General features: G+C 37.5%; 1 protein-coding gene across 7 annotated transcripts in view; it reads left to right on the plus strand.

The window, feature by feature from the left end:
* MYLK (myosin light chain kinase) overlaps positions 1-23751 on the plus strand; it is a 211858-nt gene that overhangs the window by 140741 nt on the left and 47366 nt on the right. For all 7 annotated transcript variants that reach the window (XM_080601101.1, XM_080601098.1, XM_080601099.1 and 4 more), the window contains 3 exons: positions 8347-8463; positions 10335-10424; positions 23298-23348. In XM_080601101.1, the coding sequence (XP_080457227.1) occupies positions 8347-8463; positions 10335-10424; positions 23298-23348 (258 nt within the window). The remainder of the gene's footprint in view (positions 1-8346; positions 8464-10334; positions 10425-23297; positions 23349-23751) is intronic.

A 23751-nucleotide genomic window follows, 5' to 3' on the forward strand; every position in this document is an offset into this window, starting at 1 on the left:
CCTTATGTTTGAGTTTTACCTGCATTATTGCACTATTATCTTGCTTAGGTAATCAGTATTGCCTGTGCTTAGAAGTTATGCTGTCATTTGCACATATTTGCAGAGGCTCTTAGAAAGAAATACTACACAGGGAAGTAAATGCTGTGGTTTTCTCCTTTAATGGAAAGAAACAGAAAGAAGGTTACAGGTATTTTTATTAACCTTATTGCATACCTTCTGGTACACTGAAGGGATGCATTGCACGATGGTCAGTTTTGTTTTTTTTCAGCCAGTACCTGCCAACTTTGACACCTGGAGAAGGACACGTTGCTGCTCTTCTGCTGTGAAATGCTTTAATGACAGCTGTTAAGAAGTTAACTACATATGCATGATTCTTAAAGTAATTTCCAGTTTTCTCAGAAGTTGATTTTCTGTTTTCCCCTAATTAGGAGCATGTAAATAGTTGAAGTAACCAAGAGAGAAGAAGGAATAATTAGAGCTACAGACTAGAACTGAGAAATAACAAGTTCACGATGAGTATCAAGAAATATTTCTTGATAGAGAAACTCTTCATATGGGTTAGTCTAACAGAAAGTGTTTGGAGCAGCTTTAAACATAGAGAGCAACAATAAAACTGGATGCAGTGCTCAGCAGACCAGTGCAAAAATCCCACATTCTGTGTTTTGCCCAGAACACTGCAAAGGCAGCTTGGTCAGGCCCACAGGCATCATATCCTTCAGCAAAAGTGCCTTTGGCCAACCTTGGAGCAGCATGTAATGGGCTCTGCAGATAATCCCCTACAGTCATCTCAGCTGAAAGAAGGCTGAGTCTGGGGGAAGGAGAGAAGTTCAGAGCAAATGGACCTAGCTCACATTAATGGGCTTAGATCGTGCAGTCATTTTTTATTTATTCAGTATGATCTTACTCCTCTTGAGTTCAACGCCAAAATCCACAATGAAAATGGGACTGTGTATGTTCCTAGCTATTTCTCCTGGTTCTGTGCTGCCATGAAGTTTCATGGTGACTACTGGCTCATATATTGAAAATGCTGTATGTACATTTTCCAGAGTTATCTCACAAAGAATGGCTTACTTATGCTTAGTCAACTGGATACCGGAAAATCTTCTATCTAGAGCAAGAGATCTCTATTTCCTTATTATAGTACAAGTCCATCTTAGTTGTGGGCCAGTGGCCCACGAACTGTTCAATATAAGTAACACATGAACCTTGGCAGAATGCCATGTATTTGTCCTTTGGAAATGAAATTAACCCTCTCTGTCATTGCCAGAAAGCCAAAAGTAGTGGTTTAGTGATCTGTTGGTGTCAAATATATTGTGTATACAAATGCATGAGATCTTGTTTCAGAAACACACCCACCTGATAAAACAAGTAGCATACTTGTCCAAGGACAGACTTCAAAATATACTTGTGCGTAACAAGTTCACTGGATAGGAGAGGTAACTTCTCCTTTTACGTACTAACCCACAGAAAGCGACTTTCCCTGGCATATTTTTCCTAACTGATCCTAAGGCCCTTTACCTGTTAAAAACAACTTCTATTCATGTCTCCTCTGTGTTTGAAAAGGCTGACACTGCATTGACTGTCCAAAGCAGGTTATCCATTATAGGACAAGAGAAAGGGGGATGTTAGCCCCAAATCTTTGCCATCAGAAGCACAAATTAAAACACCAGTTGGAATAGTCATTGACTTTTAAGGTCTTCAGGGAATGAAAAAATACATCCTGCTCCAAAAACGACTTTCATATTCAGGCACGCAATGTGGTATTTATGTAGTACTTAATCTAGGGTTTGCAATGTACTCAATATTCTTGGATAAAATTTAAATTAGCAATTAGAAGTCAGAATATAGGCAGCATTATACTGAAAGTTACATTCACAACATGTCTAAGAACAATCTCATTTCTTACATTTTCCATTTCAATTATTAATACTGATTTATTTCCCTTCCAAATCATGAACATTGGTACTTGTTTCCCCATTTCTTTTAATAATTCCCCACATCGTATTCTGTAGGTTGATTGGCATGAGTGATTTGTTGCTTAGAGTATCATTTTTATGACAAAGTGAGCTCTTACACCATTTTTCTTTTACAACTGGTAGGATTTTAGTAAGGGTTTGATTTTATTTTTCTTCTTTTAAACACTTGTCAGAGTTGTTTATCCTGTTTGTGGGGGAAGGCACTAATGTGTTTTGTTTGTTTGTTTGTTTGTTTTTTGTGGTTTTTTTTTTGCCTGTGAAATCTCAAAATAAATTGTGAAACAAACACAAAGGAGCATACTCAATTAAAGCTTCATGCGTATATATGGGCAGGTTAGATGGCGTGTGGTTAAGAGGCAATTGTTTTCAATATGAGAGAATGCTCTTTTGTTTGAAGTTATGGGGGGCTTTTTTTTGAAAAGAAAAAGGTTTTAAGAAGGCTGTAGCAGACATTACAGTGGAGTTAGACATATAAGGACTGAGTAGAACAAACTTCCTCACACGGTGAACTCTGTGGAGCAGGAACCATTTTGTTTTAGATTTGTATAGTACTTGGCAGAGTACTGGCCTGTGCTAGTGTCCTAATGTAACTCACTCTTGGATAGAAAAAAACAGATAGAAAATTTTTGCATGGTTACAAAAACTATTCTAGAAGACACCAGTGAAAGGTATTTGGAAGCTGGCATTCTTGCTAGACTGGAGAACTGAGAGGAACGATGAATATAAGTACAAATTGGCAAATTTGCCATTTTGTTAAACCACCTTGTTATGCTTTTTTGGGCTAGATTTAGTACCGTGTGACTCTATAGATTGAGGAGGAACTACTTAATACAGCCTTGAATGGCAGCAACAATATAGGTTAGAAAATGCCCAGTTTGTATTGCTTTGTGTAAGACACAAATATTTTTTTTCTGTGTCTTGGCAGCCTGAAGAGTTGGTAATCCTGTTAGCAGTAATGCCTTAACAACTTTCTTGTGACTTAATATTACTCCTGTCTTCCCTTCCTGTCAATTATTCATGTTTATGTCATTCTAACTAGGATCTGCCATGTCTTTTTTGATTTATTTTTTTAATTAACTTTTAGCAAGAGTTTGGTGTGTTATTAACACAATTCTGTGTACTGCTGAAAGTAGCTGGAACCTGCAGCTTTAAAAGTTTCTTCATAAAGCTTAAGTCTAGGGCAACCGTCTGAGCATCAGTTCTGACACAACTCCATGTTTGTCAAATGCCACAAAATTTCCCTGTGTACTGTCATTTTTGTCTGAAGTTTCCAGTAGTCTAAGTATGTAGTGTATATTTAAATACAGTGAAAGAGATGAATTTGCTATCATCTCTGTTAATTTATTGCAATGGCTAATTATTCATATTAGTACTTTGCTTTTAAATCAAGAAACAAGGAAATATCTTATTTCTTACTTGACTGGATCTGGTTTCTGCTTCCATATATTAGTTTCCTTCCTTCGCTAAGCTAAAGAGCCTGTTTGTACTTGATATAATGGCTTTCATTCTGTAATCAAGACAGCTCTCCTAATTCTCTTATTTTTAAGACTTGACAAGTCAAGCTCTTATAGTTTTCTCTCTATAATGCACTTTATCTAGGCCTTAGAGGTTTGGGTTTTGTTTTTTTTTGTTTGTTTGTTTTTGTTTTGGGGTGGGTTTTTCTTTGTCTTTTTAATACTCCTCTTCAGTTGCTGCTTGTTGGTTTGTTATCTGGTTTAGAAAACAGCCAGCAGCACTGTATCTCAGCATCAGTATCAGTGAGATGGAGATCCTACTGCTGTGCTTGCTGGAGATCATTGGTTCTCTTTCTACCTCATAACAGTGGAGCTCATGTTTATTACTTCCGTGTTAAACCTTTAAATCTAATGGCAGTAGAGCATCCCTTCCCATCCATGGCTATGTTATTTGTCATTCCAATAAGCCCCATTTTCTTTTAGTGAATAGGACTCGGATAAAAAAGTAAATGAGACTGTTTACGTGAACTGCCTTGTTTTCTATATCTTTCTCCTCTTTTCCCTTTCCAATAGTTTTTTGATCATCTGTAAGCTTATCAACATTTAATTTGTGAATACTTCTATATCACAGATTAAGATATTGAATAGCTGTGGTCCTTGTCTGATCACAAAGGAAGTCCACCAGAAACATACCAAGTGACGACTTCCTATTGTCAGCTGTTTCCTGAGATCCTTATTTTGGCAGCTCTAACTCTGCCTACTGTGAACGTCATTAATATATTAATACGGCGTTCACTACAAGCAGAAATGTGAGATAAAATTATTTCAGCAGAGACAAATTACCTATGTACAGGTACATTTCACAGTTAAATGTGTAATCTCATAAAGGATGAAAATAGGTTTCTCATGTTGCTTTCCTTACAACTCTATCAATTAACAATAATTAAATTTGACTCTTTTTCTTCTCTGAAACTCCTGTGAGTTTTTCACTGCTTTGGCTGTTGTCATCCTAATGGTAATCAGTAGTTTCCAGGTCAAGCCACTTGCCATTTTAAAACATGACTGGGACATTAGCACATATTTGCACTTTCCTGCACAATTTGAGATTCATTAGAAAATTAACACCAGTGGGCCAAAGAGTTCTTCAACAAATTTATTATGACTCCTAGGCACAACTTCTCATGACCTAGTATTTGTTAATACTGCTAAATACTCCGTATTACCTCTTTGTCCGATGGGATATAAACGAGAAAGACATAGTAACTTCACTTTGCATCACAGACAGGAGTCAGGAGTTAATCCAGCTAGATGCCAGAGCAGGGAATAAGATGCAGGAGCTGTTTTTTGTTGGTTTGTGTATTTGTTTTATATCTGAAGTTCACTTTCTGCAGAGTATCATGGAAAGAATGCAGAAGCCTAGAGATATTTTAAACTGGTTTGTACTATTTCTGAGTAAGTCAGAAAATCCTTTAATAGCTCAAAATGCAAGGGAAAGGCTTTATGTCTCTAAACCAGAGCCCCCAGTAAACTGTCAGCTTCTGTGGCTGCTAAGGTCTTTTCTAGAGCTGCACCATTCTGCTAACTGGAAGATCCAACTATTAATGTTTACTCTAACCCTGCACTTCATGGCAGTGTTTTAAAGATTGACAGTGGATTGGTTCCTAAAAGAAAAAGAGGAGAAAAGGAGGAAATTAATTGCAAATTCTTTCAGTTGATTGGGATTTGCAAAGTGCCATGATTCAGATTTCCAACTGGAGTAATCAGTCTGGGTTTTCTTACATTTATGAGAAAAATAAGCTCATTTCAGGTCACAAAGCGTTTTTGCAGAGGAAATGCCAAATACTTCATTGAAAGACATTTGGCCCTCCAGCCCCAGGAATCAGCTGGAGCTCTAGCTCACAGAACATAGACATTCTGGGGACTTTCCTGTCCTTATTAAATCTTGTCGAGTTTTGCCTGGTTTTTGGTTTTGTGCTTTTTGTTATTTTTGTTTGTTTGTTTGTTTTCTTGTTGCTGTCTTTTTATCCTGGTTTTGCAAGAAAAGAGGTTTCTACAACCATGCTGTCAGTGTCCCCTTGTCCCCCTGACCCAGCCCGGCAAATGCTTTTGTGAACCATGGGTCAATTTCACACTAAGTTCTAGTAGTCCACGGTTTCATAAATAGTAGTGGCTAAATAAAGGAGAATGACTCAAATTATCTCATTTCCCCTTCACTCCTCCACTGAGGGCAGAATACTACCATCACATCTGGTGGTAGCCACAAGCCCAGCAAACCCTATGTCCTTTGTACGTGCTGTGCTGGTGTAGCTGCTGGGGATTATGAAGGAGTGAAGGGAAATAGGATACAGATTATTGCTGCAGGGTTCTTGAAGTCAGGAGATAAAGGTTAAACCTTGAAAAATCATGTTTCCTTCGTTCTCCACTCATGAGGATTCTGTTTCCGGTGGAATAAGCCAAACGCAGCTTCAATCAGACCCTGCCACATGGCTTGGCCAATGCTGGATTATAAAATCACAGCTAACAGACCATTGAACTCACGTGGCAAGTAGAAGACCATCATGAGATTTGCTAGGATTAGTTTCTAGATTTTAGTCTAACTTTGGGGAAGGTCTTCTTGTTAAGGTGGGATGTTTCTGTTTGTGTTTGCTGCATAAGGAAGTGTGTCTCATAAGGCATTAATTTATGCTGCTGCAGGATGCTGTATGGTCAGCAATGCAACAGCATGAATGGTGAGGCATGGTCCTATGTCACACGAGTCTTCAGTGAGCTCATTAACGTACAGGCAAGGAAGGGCTTTTGAGCAGGTAGAAACCTCCAGCAGAAACTAAAGTATATGCTGCTTTGTTCTAGTCCCTTAAAGATTCAGTTATGCTTACAAGCCAGGCTCCTTCCCTGAAGTAAGATGGCCAGAAATCTTCCTCTTAGTTATGTGTCGTTGTTCCATAGTCTATGTTCTTTGGCAGCGGCATTTTTAGGTTCTAAGGTGTGATCTTTTCTAAGCACATTGTATAGATTTACACAAATTCTTACACCGTAAGTTATCTTTTGTTTACCCTCCAATTTTCTCTAAACAGCAGAGACACCTGAATTTATATTTGCTGGATGCCTGCAAGAATACTTTGCTAATGTCCCTCCTCCATTTGGAACAGGGCTGCAGCTCGTGACATTTTTGGCTCAGCCTGACTCATGAAGATGAGTTGACTCAGGGAAGGCACATGGCTTTTCTCTTCACCCTGTGGGTGACTGAGCACAGCCCATCTGAGTGAGGGGTCAGTGCTCCTCTTCTGAGAGAGTTTTTATGTCATTTCTCAGGGGAAAATTAGCACTATTTAGAGCTTCTTGATTTTGTGGAGAATGAGGACAACAGAAACATTCAATTCTTTCTAACCCATGTGTGTCTGACAAAGGAAATTTGTTGAGAACTGTCTGAGTGTGGTTTTTTTAAAGATTTGCCTTGAACTATAACAACCGGTTTTGCAATGAGAGAAAATCTGAATGCCAAAAGTATAGTTACCCTATCAGAACTGAGATCTGGTCTCCAAGAGGAGCCATTAAACTCCCAAAGTTCTTCTGACAGCACAGTGAATCAGCTCCTTTACAAGGATTAGTGTCAGTGTGACCATGCCATCTCCCACATCACAAGTGATATATTTGATGGTGAGCCTGGGATCAGGCACTCTGGAATGTAGAAAGCAGCTCCCAGGTAACATAGAAAAAAAGATGGAAAATGGCAAGAGAATTTCTTTGTGTCTCAAGACACAGGGAAAAGATTTAAGAAAGATCATCTGTCTGCTCTTGCCGTTAATTAGGAGAGATTGAGAAAGGTAAATGGAGGAAGAAGGGAAGGGAAGATATTCCTGTGGCGGAAATAACTGGAGGGTCGAGGCATTCTGGGCAAGATAACAACAATGGCTCAGGTTGTGTTTAGAGTACAGACCAGGCTTTCCAGTGAGGAAGGAAGAAAGCAAGACCACGCTTTACCCTCTCTTAATGAGGGATATTTGGAAGGGAAAGTCTGGAGTGCTTTAAGTGGGGTTTTCCCTGAGAAGCAAAGTGCTTTGTTCCAAGCAATGCAAGTGAATGTAAGGAATTAGGTGAACCACAGTTCTTCCTTGTCCCCCAACCAGTGGGAACAACTTCTGTTTTGGTTCACAGAGTTTTATTTTTTAAGAGGAAATGTATTTCCCTTGGGTCATACCAAGCTTCCCTTGGTAACTACAGAACTTATGTCGCATCCTGTTTCTGCAAACCCATTAAAGTCAGATTTGTTTTTTTTGTTTGAAATGGAATGGGGAATTTGTTGCAGTGACAAATTTGATTGCCAATTAGAAGTTGGACTTCTTAACATTATAATATTAGTCACTCATTCTTTGAGAAATTCAAGCAGAAAGAAAATGGCTCTCAGTGCCATTTTTAAACTTGGGCAGTAAGCTGGAGTTTTACTTTCATAGATGCCCATGGGAGAGCTAGAGATAAGGCTGAATCAAATCTTATAGATGGTCAGTTTATAGAAGTTCTCTTATTTATAGTCCTGCATTACTAGTGCTTTTGAGAAAAAAACATCGAAGTGAGGACTTCTTTTCCCTGCTACAAGACAAAGAACAGTAGCAGAGATTCTGCTTTTCATTTTCTCTGCCCCTATCCATTAACCACTTGAGCACTGCAGGGACAGCTTTGAGAATCATGGGGAACAGTGATATGATTCAACATATCTATCCTCCATTTGTTTTTATTTCAGCATTAATAAGGTTCCAATTCCACTGCTGAATTTTTAAGGTCAAAACATCCGTTTTTTTCTGACAGTGAAGATCAACTGTAGTAAAGGATTGGATTATTTCATGCATTCTGTTTCTTAGCAGCACTGAGCTTTTAGTGAACTGCAACATGATGTTCATTTGGTCTCTCCTTTGCATTAGGGACACTGTGTTCACTTACCATTGAGAAGGTCATGCCTGAAGATGGAGGCGAATACAAATGCATAGCAGAGAATGCAGCAGGAAAAGCTGAATGTGCTTGCAAAGTGATGGTGGAAGGTAAGTACTTTACTGCATACAGGAAAATCATCCTTAGAACTTCCTCCTTCCCTCCCTTTCTCTCCCAAGCCAGCCTTTATGAACCACTTACACAAAAAGTAACTCTGCCCACTTCCCTCCTGCGCTTTTTGGTCCGTACAATAATTCAGTGTGTACCATAAAGGAGCATGAGCAGAGAGACAGTACAGAGCCAAGGACTCTCACTGCTTTGTAGAATAATCTACATGCTCCTGCTGCCTACTACTTTTCTAAAGGATTTTAGAGCAGTAAATTGAATCCATGAGGATTTGCTTCTGAGCTATATACATTCTTTAAAAGTGTGTAAGAATTCCGTGTGGGAGGCTGGCTACCAGTCTGTCTCAGGTCTGCTATGTATGGCATGTTTCTCTGTCTAGAACTTCTCAATTCTTTGTATTCAGTGACATCCGGTCCTTTGTTTTTCCTAGTGAAAGGGAGGTGATACAAACAAATTAGTAGCTCAACTGCCCTTGTATGCCATAGTCTTAGAAAATGGATAATTTGCTAGCTGAGGGATGCCATTGTATATCCCATATCCATGACTGGCAGAGGGGATAGCTGATATTTTTAAATCTGAATTGTGATCTAAAACAACTCAAATTGTTTTCCTATCGTTCAATCTGCTGTCAGCATCCCAGATGATGATTTTTAGACTCAAGAAGTAATCTTAAATTTAATTATATTCCTTTTGTCCCTATGGACTCTAACTACCTGCGATAAATATTTGACTTCAGTTGTCAAAGTAGATCAGGGACAAATATATAGAATCTTAAGTGTCTGAGCTCAGACCTAACACAGAGTTCTGCCCTTAATTGTTTGCTAGGCGGTTCTGTCTTCCACCAATAAATTTTAGAGTAACCAAGTTTCATGCTCTGGTACCTGGAGACAGGTGACTGAAATGGGTGGTTCCATAATGTTTATTCTATCTTTTTTCCAGTAACTAATTTTTTAAACAGTTATCTCTTGCATAAAATAATCTGAAAGCTGAATAGTAGAAAGACATAAATTGATACAGGTAGTGCTGTGACCATAACCCAGAACTGGAATCTCTTTTTCCAAAGAGAAATACTGGAATCAAGCAGGCTAAAAGATAACACTAATTAGAATTTGTGTTAAATGAAATGCTCTACCTGAGATAACCTTGCTGAAAAAAAAAAAAAAAGATAGCATCTCCTAGTTATTTGTCTATATCCTATGGGATACACATTGAAGAGAGCATGTATTGACTCTCAGATGCTGGTGGAGTCCACAGTGCTGAGTTGTTGCTGGATTTGGGCTGTGCAATCATGAGAATAATACAATATTTATATCAAACTTTAGTCCTATGGTGTCTCTTCTACCATCCTTTTTAGGAAATGAACTAATGTGTAGTATTTTCTTGGAAAGACTTAAACATACAGAAGAAATGCTACTTTTCAACATGTCTTCATCTCTGTGTATGTCACATAGACAAAAGAATAGAAGAAACACATGAAAGATACTATTTTGGATGAAATGATGCTTCAAAGATGCCTTTACTTCACTCTCCCTGCCATGTCAAAAGCAGCTTTATGCAAATTGCACTTTATTTAATCAAAGTAAGCCCATCAGCTTTGATGGCACGTCTTTCCTAGTTGCTTTCTCAGTTTCTCAGTGCAGTTGCTTCCACTGAGGGATTCTTCTTCTCTGCTCGCTCTTCCTTTTGGAATACAACACTCTCCAGCAAGTCTGTGCAGAAAATGTTGCTTAAAAAACTAAAAGTCAGCAATTTCCTCTAACCTTGCAGAAAGATACAAAGCAAAGCAATGTTAACAGACAGCTCTTTTGTTATTGTTTTTTAAATAGAATTTATATTTTGTTTGTTTTGATTGCAGATAGTTCAGCCACAAAGACCCCAAAGCCTACTGAGAAGAAGACCAAGAAGCCTAAGACCACACTTCCCCCTGTGCTGTCAACAGAGAGTAGTAAGTGACAGTGATTTTAATTACTTCCTTTTCACTGGAAACAAAAGACAACTTTGGGTTCTGTGGTTATTCCCTTCTGTTTGCAGGCGTAGTCTCAGAAACTTGTGCTGCTTCTTTAACCCTTGAACATAAGGCATGTGAAATGCATTTTTGCCTTGTAGGGATTAGAAGTAAGATCTGAAACTGTGAGTTCAGACCTAGCCCACTCAGTTTTCTGTAATGATGCCATAAACACATATTTATTTCTCACTGCCTCCCAAATATGGCATAAATTCTCAAGTAGTGTTGTGTCCTGTGTAAACAATATACTGTCTTACCATTGATAGGTAAGGTATCTTTACTAAAACATCTCTTTAAGTGATTTTTTTTCCATGAGTGTGAGGACTGGTTTGTTGAATTTTACATTCTTTTTTTCAAGCTCAAATGCTTTACTTGTTTTTAATATGTCTTGAAATAACAAATCAGCCAGAAATTCCCATGTTTGCTACTCTGCATACATGCGTTTGATTAAGAGGAAACTTTAAATGGTAAAGAAAGCATGATAATGTCACTGTTTAGAAATTCCTAATACCACTACTATTTTTGAAATGAAGTGTTCATAGTATACAAATGTCTACTTAAATCAGAAACTGGACTTTGAAAGTTCTGTATCTTAGATGTCCACCATATGAGTTCCTAAAAAAGATGTAAAGACAGAGTTTTAATGGAAATTTGAAATATTTAATCCAGCTGTCTGGAAAAAAAAAACATATATATAACCTGATGTTCTAGCATGGAACATTTTCAGCTGCTTCCAACAGGACTCAGTGTGATTCTGTACTGATTGATGATCACAGGTTATAACTGTTCTTCTGGAATTGATGTCTTATGTAGACCTGTGCCCTGGGCTACAGCTGTTTCTATTTCTTAATTTCTGGCTGAGCATTACTTTTCCCTTCCAGCAGTCATTTAGGAGTGTGGGAAGGGTCACACCAACATACTCCACTTCTGTACCTCATCTTGAAACACTGTAAATTGCAGAAATTAAGAAAAAACTTTTTTTTTTTTATTTTTCTTGGATATGAAAGAAAGTTTAAAGCCATCTAAAGTTCCACAAGATAATGTTTTGAATATCATTTTCTGTGCACACAAACTCAATGCATTTCACAGAATCACAGAATGGTTGAGGTTAGAAGGGACCTCCAGAGGTTACCTGGTCCAAGCCCCCTGCTCAGGCAAGGACAACTAGAGCAGGTTGCCCAGGACCATGTGTCAGCAGCTTTTGATGATCTCCAAAGAGATCTCCACAATCTCTCTGGGCAACCTGTCCCAGCACTCAGTCACCCACATAGTAAAGGAGTGTGTCCTGTTGTTCAGAGGGAACCTGCTGGTTTTTGGTTTGTGCTCATTGCCTCTTTTTCTGTCCTTGGGCACCACTGAAAAGAGCCTGGCTGCATGTTCTTTGCATCTTCCCTTCAGGCTGAATGAAGGTTATACACATTGATAAGATCCCACCTGAGCCTCCTCTTCTCCAGGCTGGACAGTCCCAACTCCCTCAGCCTCTCCTCATAGGAGAGGTGCTCCAGTCCCTTAATTATTTTGGTGGCCCTGCATTGGACTCTCTCCAGTATGTCCATGTCTCTCTTGTACTGGGGGGCCAGAACTGGACACAGTACTCCGCAACACCAGGTATAGCAGAAGGATCACCTGCTTTGATCTGCTGATGATACTTTACCTATTGCAGCCAAGAATACCATTAGTCTTCTTAGCAGCAAGGGCACTTTGCTGACTCATATTCAACTTGGTGTCCACCAGGACTCCTAGGTCCTTTTCTGCAAAGCTGCTTTCCAGCAGGCTGGCCCCCACCATGAATTGGTTGGTGCCTGGGGGTAGTTCCTCTCCAAGTGTAGGACTTTGCACTTCTCCTTGTTTGAACTTTATTAGATTCTTGTCAGCCCACCTCTCCAGCCCATCCAGCTCCCTCTGGATGGCAGCATGGCACTCTGGTGAATCAGGCGCTCTCCCCAGTTTCCTCTCATCTTCTTAGCAGTGTTATCAATTGCAGCTTCCCCAGGAGAAAGTGAGAGTGGGAATTAAATCTAAATACATGTATGTATGTATGACCTGATCCACATCCTGCTGGAATCATTGCTTGTCTTGCTGTTTATTTTAGTGGAAATTAGACATAGGAAGTAAAATGGAAGCTCATAATTCTGTACTCCGTAATAACTGGGAAACAAACGTTGAAATAATGGTGATTTGTTTTCTTAAGAATGCTCTGTGGCATGTTATATCAGTGTTCAAAGTTCTTGAACTTCTGATAAACTTTTTATTCAAAATGTCTTTAATACATGTTTTACGTTGTACTGAAAGCATCAAGATAACCAGACAGAATGTTGGGCTTCAGAAGAGCTTTTGGAAAACTTTGGAAAAATGCATATTTAATATTAAAAGGATTTGGCTGCAGAGATTCCACAGGTGTCTTTTAGCATCTCGGTCTCAGACTCTGGAGGGCTGTGGGTATTTATCTGTCTGAAATGAGCATTACATTTGTCAGTGGCAAAATATACAAAACTGATCCAGTAGACTTCATATTTTCAATATAAACTGAAATCCCTTCCAGAAGTAGAGAATTTAAAGTTCCTTACCTGAAAGAGAATGCACTTAACAAGTCAGGTATTTTTGCATCCTTATGGTACCGTTTCTCTAAAAAAGAAGGTTACTAAATAGTGACTGTGAAAAAAGATGTCCCAATCTAAGAAGGAGATAATTTTTTTTTTTTACTATGTCCTCTTATAGACTTTGTTGCCACATCAACTCACCAGCAGTCCTACTGACAAGTACAGCGTAAGGAAAGACATGGAAGTAGAGAACAAAAATTCCTGATAATGCTACTGAATAAATTCTGTATTTTGAATAGATAATTCAGTTCCAACTCTCCCACCCCATCTTCTCTGAATGGATGTTGGAGAACTAAAGAAATTACACAGCAGAGATTAACTAGACTGGGAGTATTTAGTGCAAAAAGGTGGCAGTGAAAAGGGGTATGATAAAATGATGAGCAACACTGATGTTTAGTTCTGAGCCTAACTGAGCATGGAAATCAGCAAGAAATGCCATTTCTTATTGAATTCAGAAGTGATATATCTTTAAATTCAGGGTACATTTTTTCCATCACAAAGTGTAAATGGTTTGTTTTAATTACCCTTCCTGGATTGATAGGACTCAATTCTATTAAGTCACAACAGTATATACTGTGCGAGGTATAAAAACTATATAATCTCTGTCATCTTAAGAAATACTTCTCAGGAAAAATATTCCATATTCTTCATTTTCTGTAAGAAAGTACAAGTCAATTTGTGGTGAGCAGCTATGTCAACCTTTTCACCCTTCAGATAAATTATAAGTGATCCCAAGATTTTTGCCCTAGTAGGAACCTTCAGGGAATCTTACAGAAAGTAATTCATTTTTGTTCCTGAAAGCAAAGATCAGTACATTTCTTTTTCTGAAGGTGAATGAATGCTTCTAGCATCTGTAGATGCAGATCTGTAGGTTTAATCTGTAGCTGTAGATTCTAATCTGTAGAAATTTTCTCACTGTGAGAATAGCTGCTGTCCCATTGACTCCTTCTGACAATGTTATTTTATTATTGGAATTTTGGGTTTTCTAAGCTACAGAAATCCAATAGTAAATCTAATTTGGGGTATTAACTCTTTTGAAATGCTATACATACTAGACTGTCATTTAGAATAAGCAGTTACTCTCAGAAAAGCATCTATGAAGACAGCTTTGTAACGTTCAATATTTTTAAAGATCTCTGAATGGATCCTTGCAGTGTTTACATGCAGAAAGATTGTTCTTATGTTAGCAAATTAGCAAAATTTGAATGCATTTTTTTGTTAAAAATTCATATTCTATCACCAGAATTTAGTAATGATTATGAGTCTGTTGCATTTAGCAACTCTGAAATGCTAAATAGAATAAATAATAATGTTTTTGAGAAAAACAAACAGATTCAGGTTTGAATCTGAATGAAATCAATATCAATCCTGAGAAAGAATGGAGGAAGGATGTCTTTTTTTTCTTGTGTCAGAACCAGTTCATTCTATGCTGACTTTGCTGACTTACGCTTTGTCACTTGTATGAATGTGAAATGCTGCTGACAAATGTGCTGAAAAAGCTGATGTGAGATGCTAGGTGAATGTGAAATGCTACTGAGAATAATAAATGTCGTGCTTCCTCTACACGGATACAAAAGACTAGAAGAGACAGTGGAAAATTGGAAGCTTTCATTATTTATCATACTTCATACTCCATGCTACACCAATACAATAAGTGGATAGTGTAAGAGTTTTCTAGCTTGATATAACCCTGCAGCAGAAGTGTTAAGCTAAAATCCTCACCACTTGAATATTTCTCTAGGGAGCTCCAAAATCATCTGATGTAAAGGGATTTGGGAACCCATTTCCCATTGAAATTAGAAGTTACTTCAAAGGAGACTTAAAGGAAGTTACTTATTTAAATTACCAAGACCACTTTGCAAAATTTTCAGTGGTCATTAAATAAATGTTTTTCGCCCAACAGACTGGAAAAATAGAAGTGCTGCTTGAGGTTTTTAAGAGTAAATAATGATTTGATGGTTTATAAATAAATAATTATCTTTTATTTAAAAAAAAAAAGAAAATAAAATAAACTTTTACTACTCTATACCTCCTAAAATTTTGTGCTATTTTATGTTCTTAAACTGAAGAACTGAAACAGCAGCAAAACACAGCTTGAGCAATTAGCCCAAGAGCAGGAACATTCACTTGCAGGTCTGGAACTCAGCTGTCTTGGTGCTTGGTCTTGTGATTACTTTGCACACCATACACAGAATGTTTTTTTTTTTTTTTTTTAAACAACATCCCAAAAATTTACATAAATCATGATTTTTTTAAAAGCTAGATTTTTTCCAAAGTGTGTGTTTCTTTGGTGGTTGGGGTTTTTTGGTTGGTTGGTTTTTGTTTTGGTTTGGTTTTAGGATTCGCTTTGTGAAAAGGCATATTACGACAGTTAGAGGCTATTTCTTAAACTTCACCAGGGCTTAACAGTGCAACATAACTTTACTATAGTAGGAAGAAACTGTATCCCAGTCATTGCTACTGAGAAAAGAATTGGCTTTCATGCTTTAGAAAATAACACTCCTAAATCTAAGCATCAGATAAAAGTGCCTACTGTTTTTTGAGAGCTAATTCATAGCACTACTTCCAGTAAATATTAAGAGGTGACAGCTATCACCTGTCAAAATCACTGGTATGAAAATCTAACAGGATACCCTGGATTCCCTCATTTGAGTAATACAGTTGTTTAACCCACTGTTCTCAACACCCAAACCACATACATTAGAGGAATGCTCCAGCACATGCTTTGATGGCACAAGCATAAGTTCTTCTGCTTTTCTGTGAATAAAGTTACATCAAAGGAAGGAACTTCTTCCACACACCTCCAAGTAAAGGGGCCCAAGATACATTATTTAATAATATTTGGCATCTTGCTGATATAAATCTTTTATATCAGCTACTGTATAAATCTTTTTGATTTCATGTCAAATACGTTTTGGTTAAGTAATGACGCATTCTTTTGCTGACAGTTGTTAATAAAATGTCTCCACTGACACTTTCCAGATTTAATCCTCTGGAAGGCTGCATTGTTATCTTACCAAGTCTGATTTCTCAACAGTATTGGTACTTGAATTCAGGCTGAACAGTGGCATCCCTGGAACAGGGTTACAAATATAAATACGTCAAAGAGGACTTCTTAGCATATTACATATTCATTGCCATCGTGTCTGTGTGCTTGGGGGTGGAGGGGGGATTTTAAGAGTTTTAATTACCATGAAGAAATTATGAGTCAGTGGCCAAGTGATTAGCTCGCAGTCCTGTTATCCGCTCTTCAGTAAACAATCTTGTCAGAGAAATCCAAATCTGCAAGCACCATTTTAAGAAAACGTTACATTTAAAATTTAAGTTTGATGAGGTTTTGGTTGATTTCCATTCCATCAATATAACATGGAACATGACATGGATGAACATAAAATGTTTCTAAATTTTACTGTCATGTCAGGTTGTTTTCTCCTCAGTATAAAACTTGCCTCTTTCTAGGGGAAGAACTGAGTTGCTAAGGAAGTAACTAATCAGGTCAGAGTTGTTCTCTTAATTGTACAAATAAGACAGTACTGTGTAGCAACTGTGGTCTGGCAACTGTGCTGTTGCTGCTGTATTCTTTGGTCCCTAGCATAGTCTGAGATGCTTTTTAGGGCTCAATGAGGCTCTTTAAACCAGTTCTCTCAGTCCCATTCATTTCCTAGAAGGTTCATGCTGCTCAAGTTCTGACTGTTGCAAGAAGAACCAAGATGTTTTCTGCCCAGTGCATGTGAAGTACCAAGATCTCTACTCAGTGTGCTGGAACAATATGAGTTTCAGTGCTTGAGAAGTCTCTTACCAAAATTTTTCAAGGAAAAAAATCAATATGTCAATAAGTATATGTAAATAAAATTGCCGTGAACTGTTATTAAGATGTAGATTTTTTTTTTCAAATTCTAAACAATGAGAGGTGCTGAATGCATTCTTCAGAATTATGGTCCAAGGCTGAATAACTGTGGCACAAGTCCTTCCAACCAAACTGGCTGAAATAACAAGACAATGTTAAGAATTAACTTGGGTTACTATGATGGCTGGTTGCTTCCCTTGATGAAAAGAAAATTCAGTTACAGTACCTGTAGAGGAGCAATGGAGAAATACTAATGTATTGTGTAAGTCACTTTTCCATGATGCCCAGTTCAGCACTGTTAGATAATGTCAGGTATGCATTTTGAATCTCTTCCAGGTTACTTTACAGCTCACACCGTGCTGACATTTTCTGAGTTAAATATTGGCATGGGACAATATTTTCCATGTGTTTTTCATACAGTCCACCCTACATAGCTGTATGTTGACAGAAGAAGACAGAAATGTTTATTGACTGTCTCATGCAGAGAAAAATGAGTGTAGCTTTTGCACCATGGCCTTGAACTGAAGAGATGCCATGCACCGTTACTTCCCAGTTAAGTCATTGACTAGAAATTGCAGATCTTTGGCAGGTAATAGAAACATTGACCAGAGTTTCTTTTCTCCAAAAGGGACCTAAATCCATTGGATTAATAAATGTGCAAAAGCACAGAACACTTAGTTTTTCTCACTGAAATCATTTGGAGCTCCTGAATATCTAAATGGCCTGACAGTCTTTTTCCTTCCTAACAGACTGGGTAGCAGGCTGTTCATACACAATTGAGCACAGCATTTTAGCAGTTAATTCTAGATGTTCTTGCAGGACATGAGAAATGCAAAAATGTAACCTATATTTAAGAAACTAATGTAGTTGTCTTGCTCCCATCAAAACTTTTAGTGGAATTCACAAGACTTGATTGTTTGTAAGCTCTGTTTGATACTAGATCTCTTCTGTGTTACTCAGATTTGTTTTAACTGCAGAAATTGCTCAAGGAGAGTGCTGACAAACAGCTAAAGAATTGTTTTTTCCTCCAGCTGAGCTGTTTTAATATACTAAATTACTTTCAGTGTACTATTCTGCATCGCAGAAGCTCTGAGTGTGCTAGTATATGCTAGCTCTTTCTTGACTGGAATGCAGTAGTGAATATTTCCTGGAACTTTTTTCCCCTAATGGAGGAGGAGGCTGGATTTTTTTCAATTAGAGGACAATCTCTGCATGATTTAGAAGCTAAATATGGGATGTTGCAACAAAATGTCAGTTTTTTTTAATGAGAAAAATAAAAGCCACTAAAACTGAACTGAAACACGCAAACTGAAATGACAGTCTTGTACGGCATTTAGTTTTCTAATTTCCTCATGTCATCAAATTTAATCAGAGTTGTTCTCTATTTTATTGTATTTAGATAATAAATAGTTATTTGGAAACAGAATGAGGAATTTACATCTTGAGAAGCAATTGAGTGGAACTGTTTAACTTTCAAACCTAGACAAAGTGTTCAGGTTACTGGTTGTGGTACATTGTTACTGTTGGTTTCCTCTGTAGGAATTAGCATAGGTTCATTAGAGTATGAATAAGTTGGTAAGTAATGATGCATTGTCTTTTAGTACAATTTTAGTCATCATCTTCCTCTTATCTCAGCTTGTCTGTGTTAAGTAATACTTGTAACAAGTTTTTGTACAGCAAGGAAGCCTGTGATAGAAGCAAGGTTAGAACTGAGTAAGTCATTGCCTTAACTGTGAGGCCAAGCTTTTTACTCTTCCGTACTTTTAGGTCTCAGTCATACTATGCTTTCTAGCATCAGAAGTGGTAGTGAAGATACAGAAAACTGTCACCTTTGCTATCAGACCCTGATGTCTGTCCCTAGGGTCAGAATGAAATTACACCATGATTCATTTACATGTGGGAGACAGAGACCTCTTAAAGTCACATCCCACATACATTGATGTGAGATGGAGAAGACAGAGCAGAGACTTGAATCTGTGTTTTCTGTCTCCTTTATATATGTTCTCGTTTCTGTGATATCTAACACATTATAGACATAACTTCTTTTTTCAGTGTCTCTTTAAGGAAACTCTCAAAAAAAATAATTTGGCTCCTCTCAGAAGGCAAAATCTTGAAAAGTTTTGCATGATTGGAAAACGGTTTCCTATGTGACTATAGTATTAGAGTATGACATTGGCCCTTCTCCTACCTTGAACTAAAATGAGACTATTACACAAGAAGGCAGAAGCAGAGAAATGTCTTGCTCCTTATGTTTAACAGTTAGATATATATTGTGCTTGTTTCGCAGCTGCTGAAATCCATCCCTATACAAGATATGCATATAACATTAGACATGTCCCTAAAGAAAGTAGGAATTATGAACTGGTTAGAAATGCTGTCTTCAGAACTAATGTTTTTTTTCAGACTGTTACAGACTTTTACTTCATGCTTTATGAAAGCAAGTTGTGCAGAGAGCCATTTCAGGGGAGGGCTATGACTATTTTTAGTAAAATTCCAAAAAAGGGAAACAAAAAAGAAAGACAGAGGCTTCTGAATATATCTGTTCTCATGAATTCAACATCAGGGTAAAGAACTTCACAACCAAATGTCCCACAGCTATCAGCCTGTATGGAATCTTTCCCTTTTTTAGTGTATGTCCCCCCAGACACAAGCTGTCTAAGAGGCAAACCTGCCTATAAAGTTATGTAAATACCAGCCTTGTGATGTTTACATTAAATCATTTCTAGAAGGCAGATTCATTTAAGGAGGCAATATTATGTCCTTTTTCTTCCAGACTGGTTTTCAGCTTCAGCCTATTTTAATGTAAATATCAAAAGAGAGACAAACTCTCTTTTTTAAAAAAAGCAGCAGAAGCAGACTTGCACTAACATTTCCAAGAGGCTTAAATATTTTAATGAAAACAATCATTTGACCTTGTCAACTTTGATTAATCTTATTAGATTCTTTCAATGTCTCCAGCAGCTTTTGAAATAAAAGCTGCTTTTCAAAAGATGCATGAGGTGAGCTGGGATTCTTAAGGAACATCTAAGAACAGTAGAGTGTACACAAGCAGCCAAAAAAGTCAGCTTCAGGGAAGTAGCGATGTCATTCCCTTCCATACTGCCCCTGCCTTTCATTTCTGTTCAGGGCTATTTGTGTCTGCAAAACAGGATATTCAGCCAGACCTTCCAGCAACCCTTTGCAGTCTCCATGGTTTGATGAAGTCCAGTGACAGTCTGCATATCCTCAGTTAAGTTAATGTAATGTCCTGATGGGTAAAAATGAAAGATTAAACAAAAATGTTTTATTTACATATAAAAAGTATTGTCCTAGCTAAATAAGGTGATGGGGTTGTGTTATTTGCTTTGTTGCTACAGAAATCTTCATTGAGGTGAGAGCCTTTTAAACCATCTTAAACATAGCCTTTATTTTTTCCAGGACTAAGAGGGACACCATGCATTTATTCCATTTATAGGATAAAGTAATACCCAGTGGTTCACTGTACGTCCTTGCCTATAAAGAAGCATTGTTCTTTAAAAGCGATAAATCAAATGTTACTGATTGTAGTTGTGAATGAACAAATTATGTTATTGAGGTCCCTTCTGTGATGAACTGGATAGTTGATAGTAAGCAGGGAAAAGTGAGAGTGGTATCTGAGTATATAGACATCTGTTCTGTGTATGTGTTGTGCAAAGGCAGAGAGTGACATTGTCAGCCAGGTGGAAGAAAAATCTTGAGATATTAATTGTCAGAGTGAAATATGAACATTCATAGAATAAGATGACTCCACCAGAACCTTGCCTGTTAACTAAGATACTGCACCAAATATGCTGCAAAGACCAAGAGGTAAAAGCTGAGTGAAAATCCTGTGGGATTAAGGAATTTGGTTTTCCTCTTATTTGTCTCCAGTGATATTTCTGAAAAATAAAAATAGTGTCTGCAACCCAAGATGTCATTTGACAAATGGCACTTTTTACTCATCACTGATGTGTTTTGTTCATATCAAGCTTAATGGAATATGAAAATAGCTGAATTCATGACGTTGCTTTAACTAGTATTAAAAGCCATTATAATTCTAAGGATATACCAAGCAACTATTCCATCCTCTGTTTAGAGAAGAGAATCTGAAGTCAGCAGCACATGAAAAAATATTTGCATGTTATTAAATCACATAACTGAGTTTCCATGGATTATGCATATAATGCATAATTAATGGATTACTTGCATTAATGGGGATGTTTAACAGTTGATGATGGGCTAGATTCTCCAGCCCTTCCAAGTGGCACCTGATATATAAGTAGTTTCAACCACGTAACTGTAACTACAGCCTGAAATAAATGAGCTTGAAGTGTGACCATGCAATGTTAAAAAGGAGAACTGCTTTGAAAATACCACTTGTCACTTTTGCTCGTACAGCTTGGGCAGGAAAGAGGAGCTGGAAATATATATGCTGTCATTTACTATAGCAGCCAGGGGACTTGTCAGCCACTTAATGGACCAAAAAGTAATGGGTCCCTTCAATGAGCAATAGTGCTCTTCGAAGGCCTCTATTTAAAAAGAGTTAAATCCACAAGGAAGATATGGTCCAGTTATACTGGGATAAAATCCCCAGAAGTACTAATCTAAACTTTTAACTGTTATGTTGAGCTGACAGTCACTGAAGAACGGCATCCCTGGGAGATAGCCAAGTCTTCTTTTTTGACTCAGCCATAAGTACTGTAAGAATATCCTACCTCTCCATTTTAGCATTTCTGGTTCCAACAAAATCAATAAAGACAGAGCATATGAAAGCTAAGCATACCTTGAAAGAAAATCACTATGAAATGGAATATTTTATAAGAAGGTGACAACAACTTCTATATTCAAAGCATAGTGAAATATTCCCCAGAATGTACTGGGTAGACACTAGTGTTGACAGCTAAACCACTACTTATTAAAGCATTTGGTTTTTTAACAACCTATAGCACATCAGTTGTTATTTCTAGCAACTCTAAAACTAAAATCCAAGTCTTCACAACTGTCTGTGACACTAGAGCCCCATGATGGGTTCATTTCTTATGGCTCCACAGGGCATCAGATGATATGTTACCTGAGTATCATGCACAACTTGTAGTTTGCAAGTAGCAACGGAAGTTAAAATAAAATTCACTCTTTATTGCTTTGGTGGGGGTTTTGGTATCCCTGTTTTGGTTTGGTTTTAGTTCCTCATTGTCTTCTGACTTTGAAGTATTTTAAACAATGATCCAAATAATTCAAACCTTTTGACACTGTTATGGCTACCGCTAGGCACCTATGTAGATGCTGCCAAATATTCAAAATCACTTAGCAGATATTACCTCCATTGCAGGCATCAATATCTCAATAGCCAGGCTACTCAATCATGCTGCCTAGTTGAGCACAAGAAAATAAGAAATGTCCTTTAGAGCAGAGGCCATCCTCTGACAAGGATGCTTAGGATAGCAGATAAAAAGAGAGTGCTTTAAAAGGAATTATTTCTTCCACTTCTGGAATTCAGTGGTTTAAAAGCATCCAGACTGTTACATTTAATGGCCACCACTAGACATAACTCCTATGAATCTGTCCTTTTGAACCTTTCTATGTTTCTGACCTGCAAAACATTGTCTGTGAACCTAACTTACGCATGTTACATTTAAAAACACTTCTTTTGTTTCTTTCAGAACTGTTCCCTGGTACTTTAATTGGATAGCCCCTAGGTCTTTTTTCCAAGAAATAGTGAATGGTCATTTTCTACATACCTGTCTTCTCAACCATTTTGTACTTACCATTCACAATTTTGTAGAACATTGTCTTCCTGATATATAGGTGCCCAGATGTCAAATACTGGGCCATACTTTTGGATGCCATGACCCTTTCTTTTGCGAATACTTGAAAAAGTTGTCCCTGCCTAGGGAAGAAGATGTGGCAGAGGAGTGATACGAGTATTTACTGCCTGTATATGTCTGTTTCTTTACTAGCTCACAAATGGCATGATTAGTATGTGGTGTTCCCTGTTTTAGTTTTAAATGAGCTCATTCAGCATTGATTATGCTTGAAGTTTGAGCAGATATTCAATATGAGTTTGATCTTGGCCTTGTGTTTTTATCTTGTGAAACTGCTATGAGGAATGGAGTATGACAGACTATGGGATATGGGCAGCAGATTTGTTTGACTCTTTTAAAAGTTACCATTTCAACAGTGAAAATTCTGAGGATCATTCAACATATCAGAAGTGTTTTTTGAAAGTGTTTTTAATTCTTGAGTTTTTTATGCTGCAAGAACATCATAGATTTCCAAGTGCCAACAAAGAATCACTATGAATGTAAGCAGTTTATATGCTACCTTCCAAAACTCACCTTTGACTTAACTTGATTTTTATTTTTTTATTAGGTGAAGCAACAGTGAAGAAGAAACCAGCTCCAAAGACTCCTCCAAAAGCAGGTAATCATTTTCATGTATCACTTACTTGGAATAAATAATAAACCAATACTGTTTTATACAACAGGCAATGCATTTCTAAGTACAGCCGTTTACCTACTGAATTTATCATGCATGTGTTATTAAATGGCAAGTATGAGGTTCTGTGAGGACAAAAATGGAAAGCTGAGTCCAGTTTTCAAACTTGTTCATAAGGTTACACGTGGCTAAAACTTCAATTATGAGCATGCAAAAAAGTAATTATCAAATAAATTATAGCAAGATCCTATAGCATGTCAGTATTGTAACTCTTGCCCATTTTTGTATCCACAACACAGTTTAGCCTTCAGTGAGAAGGGTTTTAATATGTATCACAGAATGCCACATCTGCATGAGCAGGTACCACAAAGAAGTTGATAAGCCATAC

This window comes from Anser brachyrhynchus (genome assembly GCF_964034855.1).
Source record: "Anser brachyrhynchus genome assembly, chromosome: 7".
Taxonomy (NCBI): Eukaryota; Metazoa; Chordata; class Aves; order Anseriformes; family Anatidae; genus Anser; species Anser brachyrhynchus.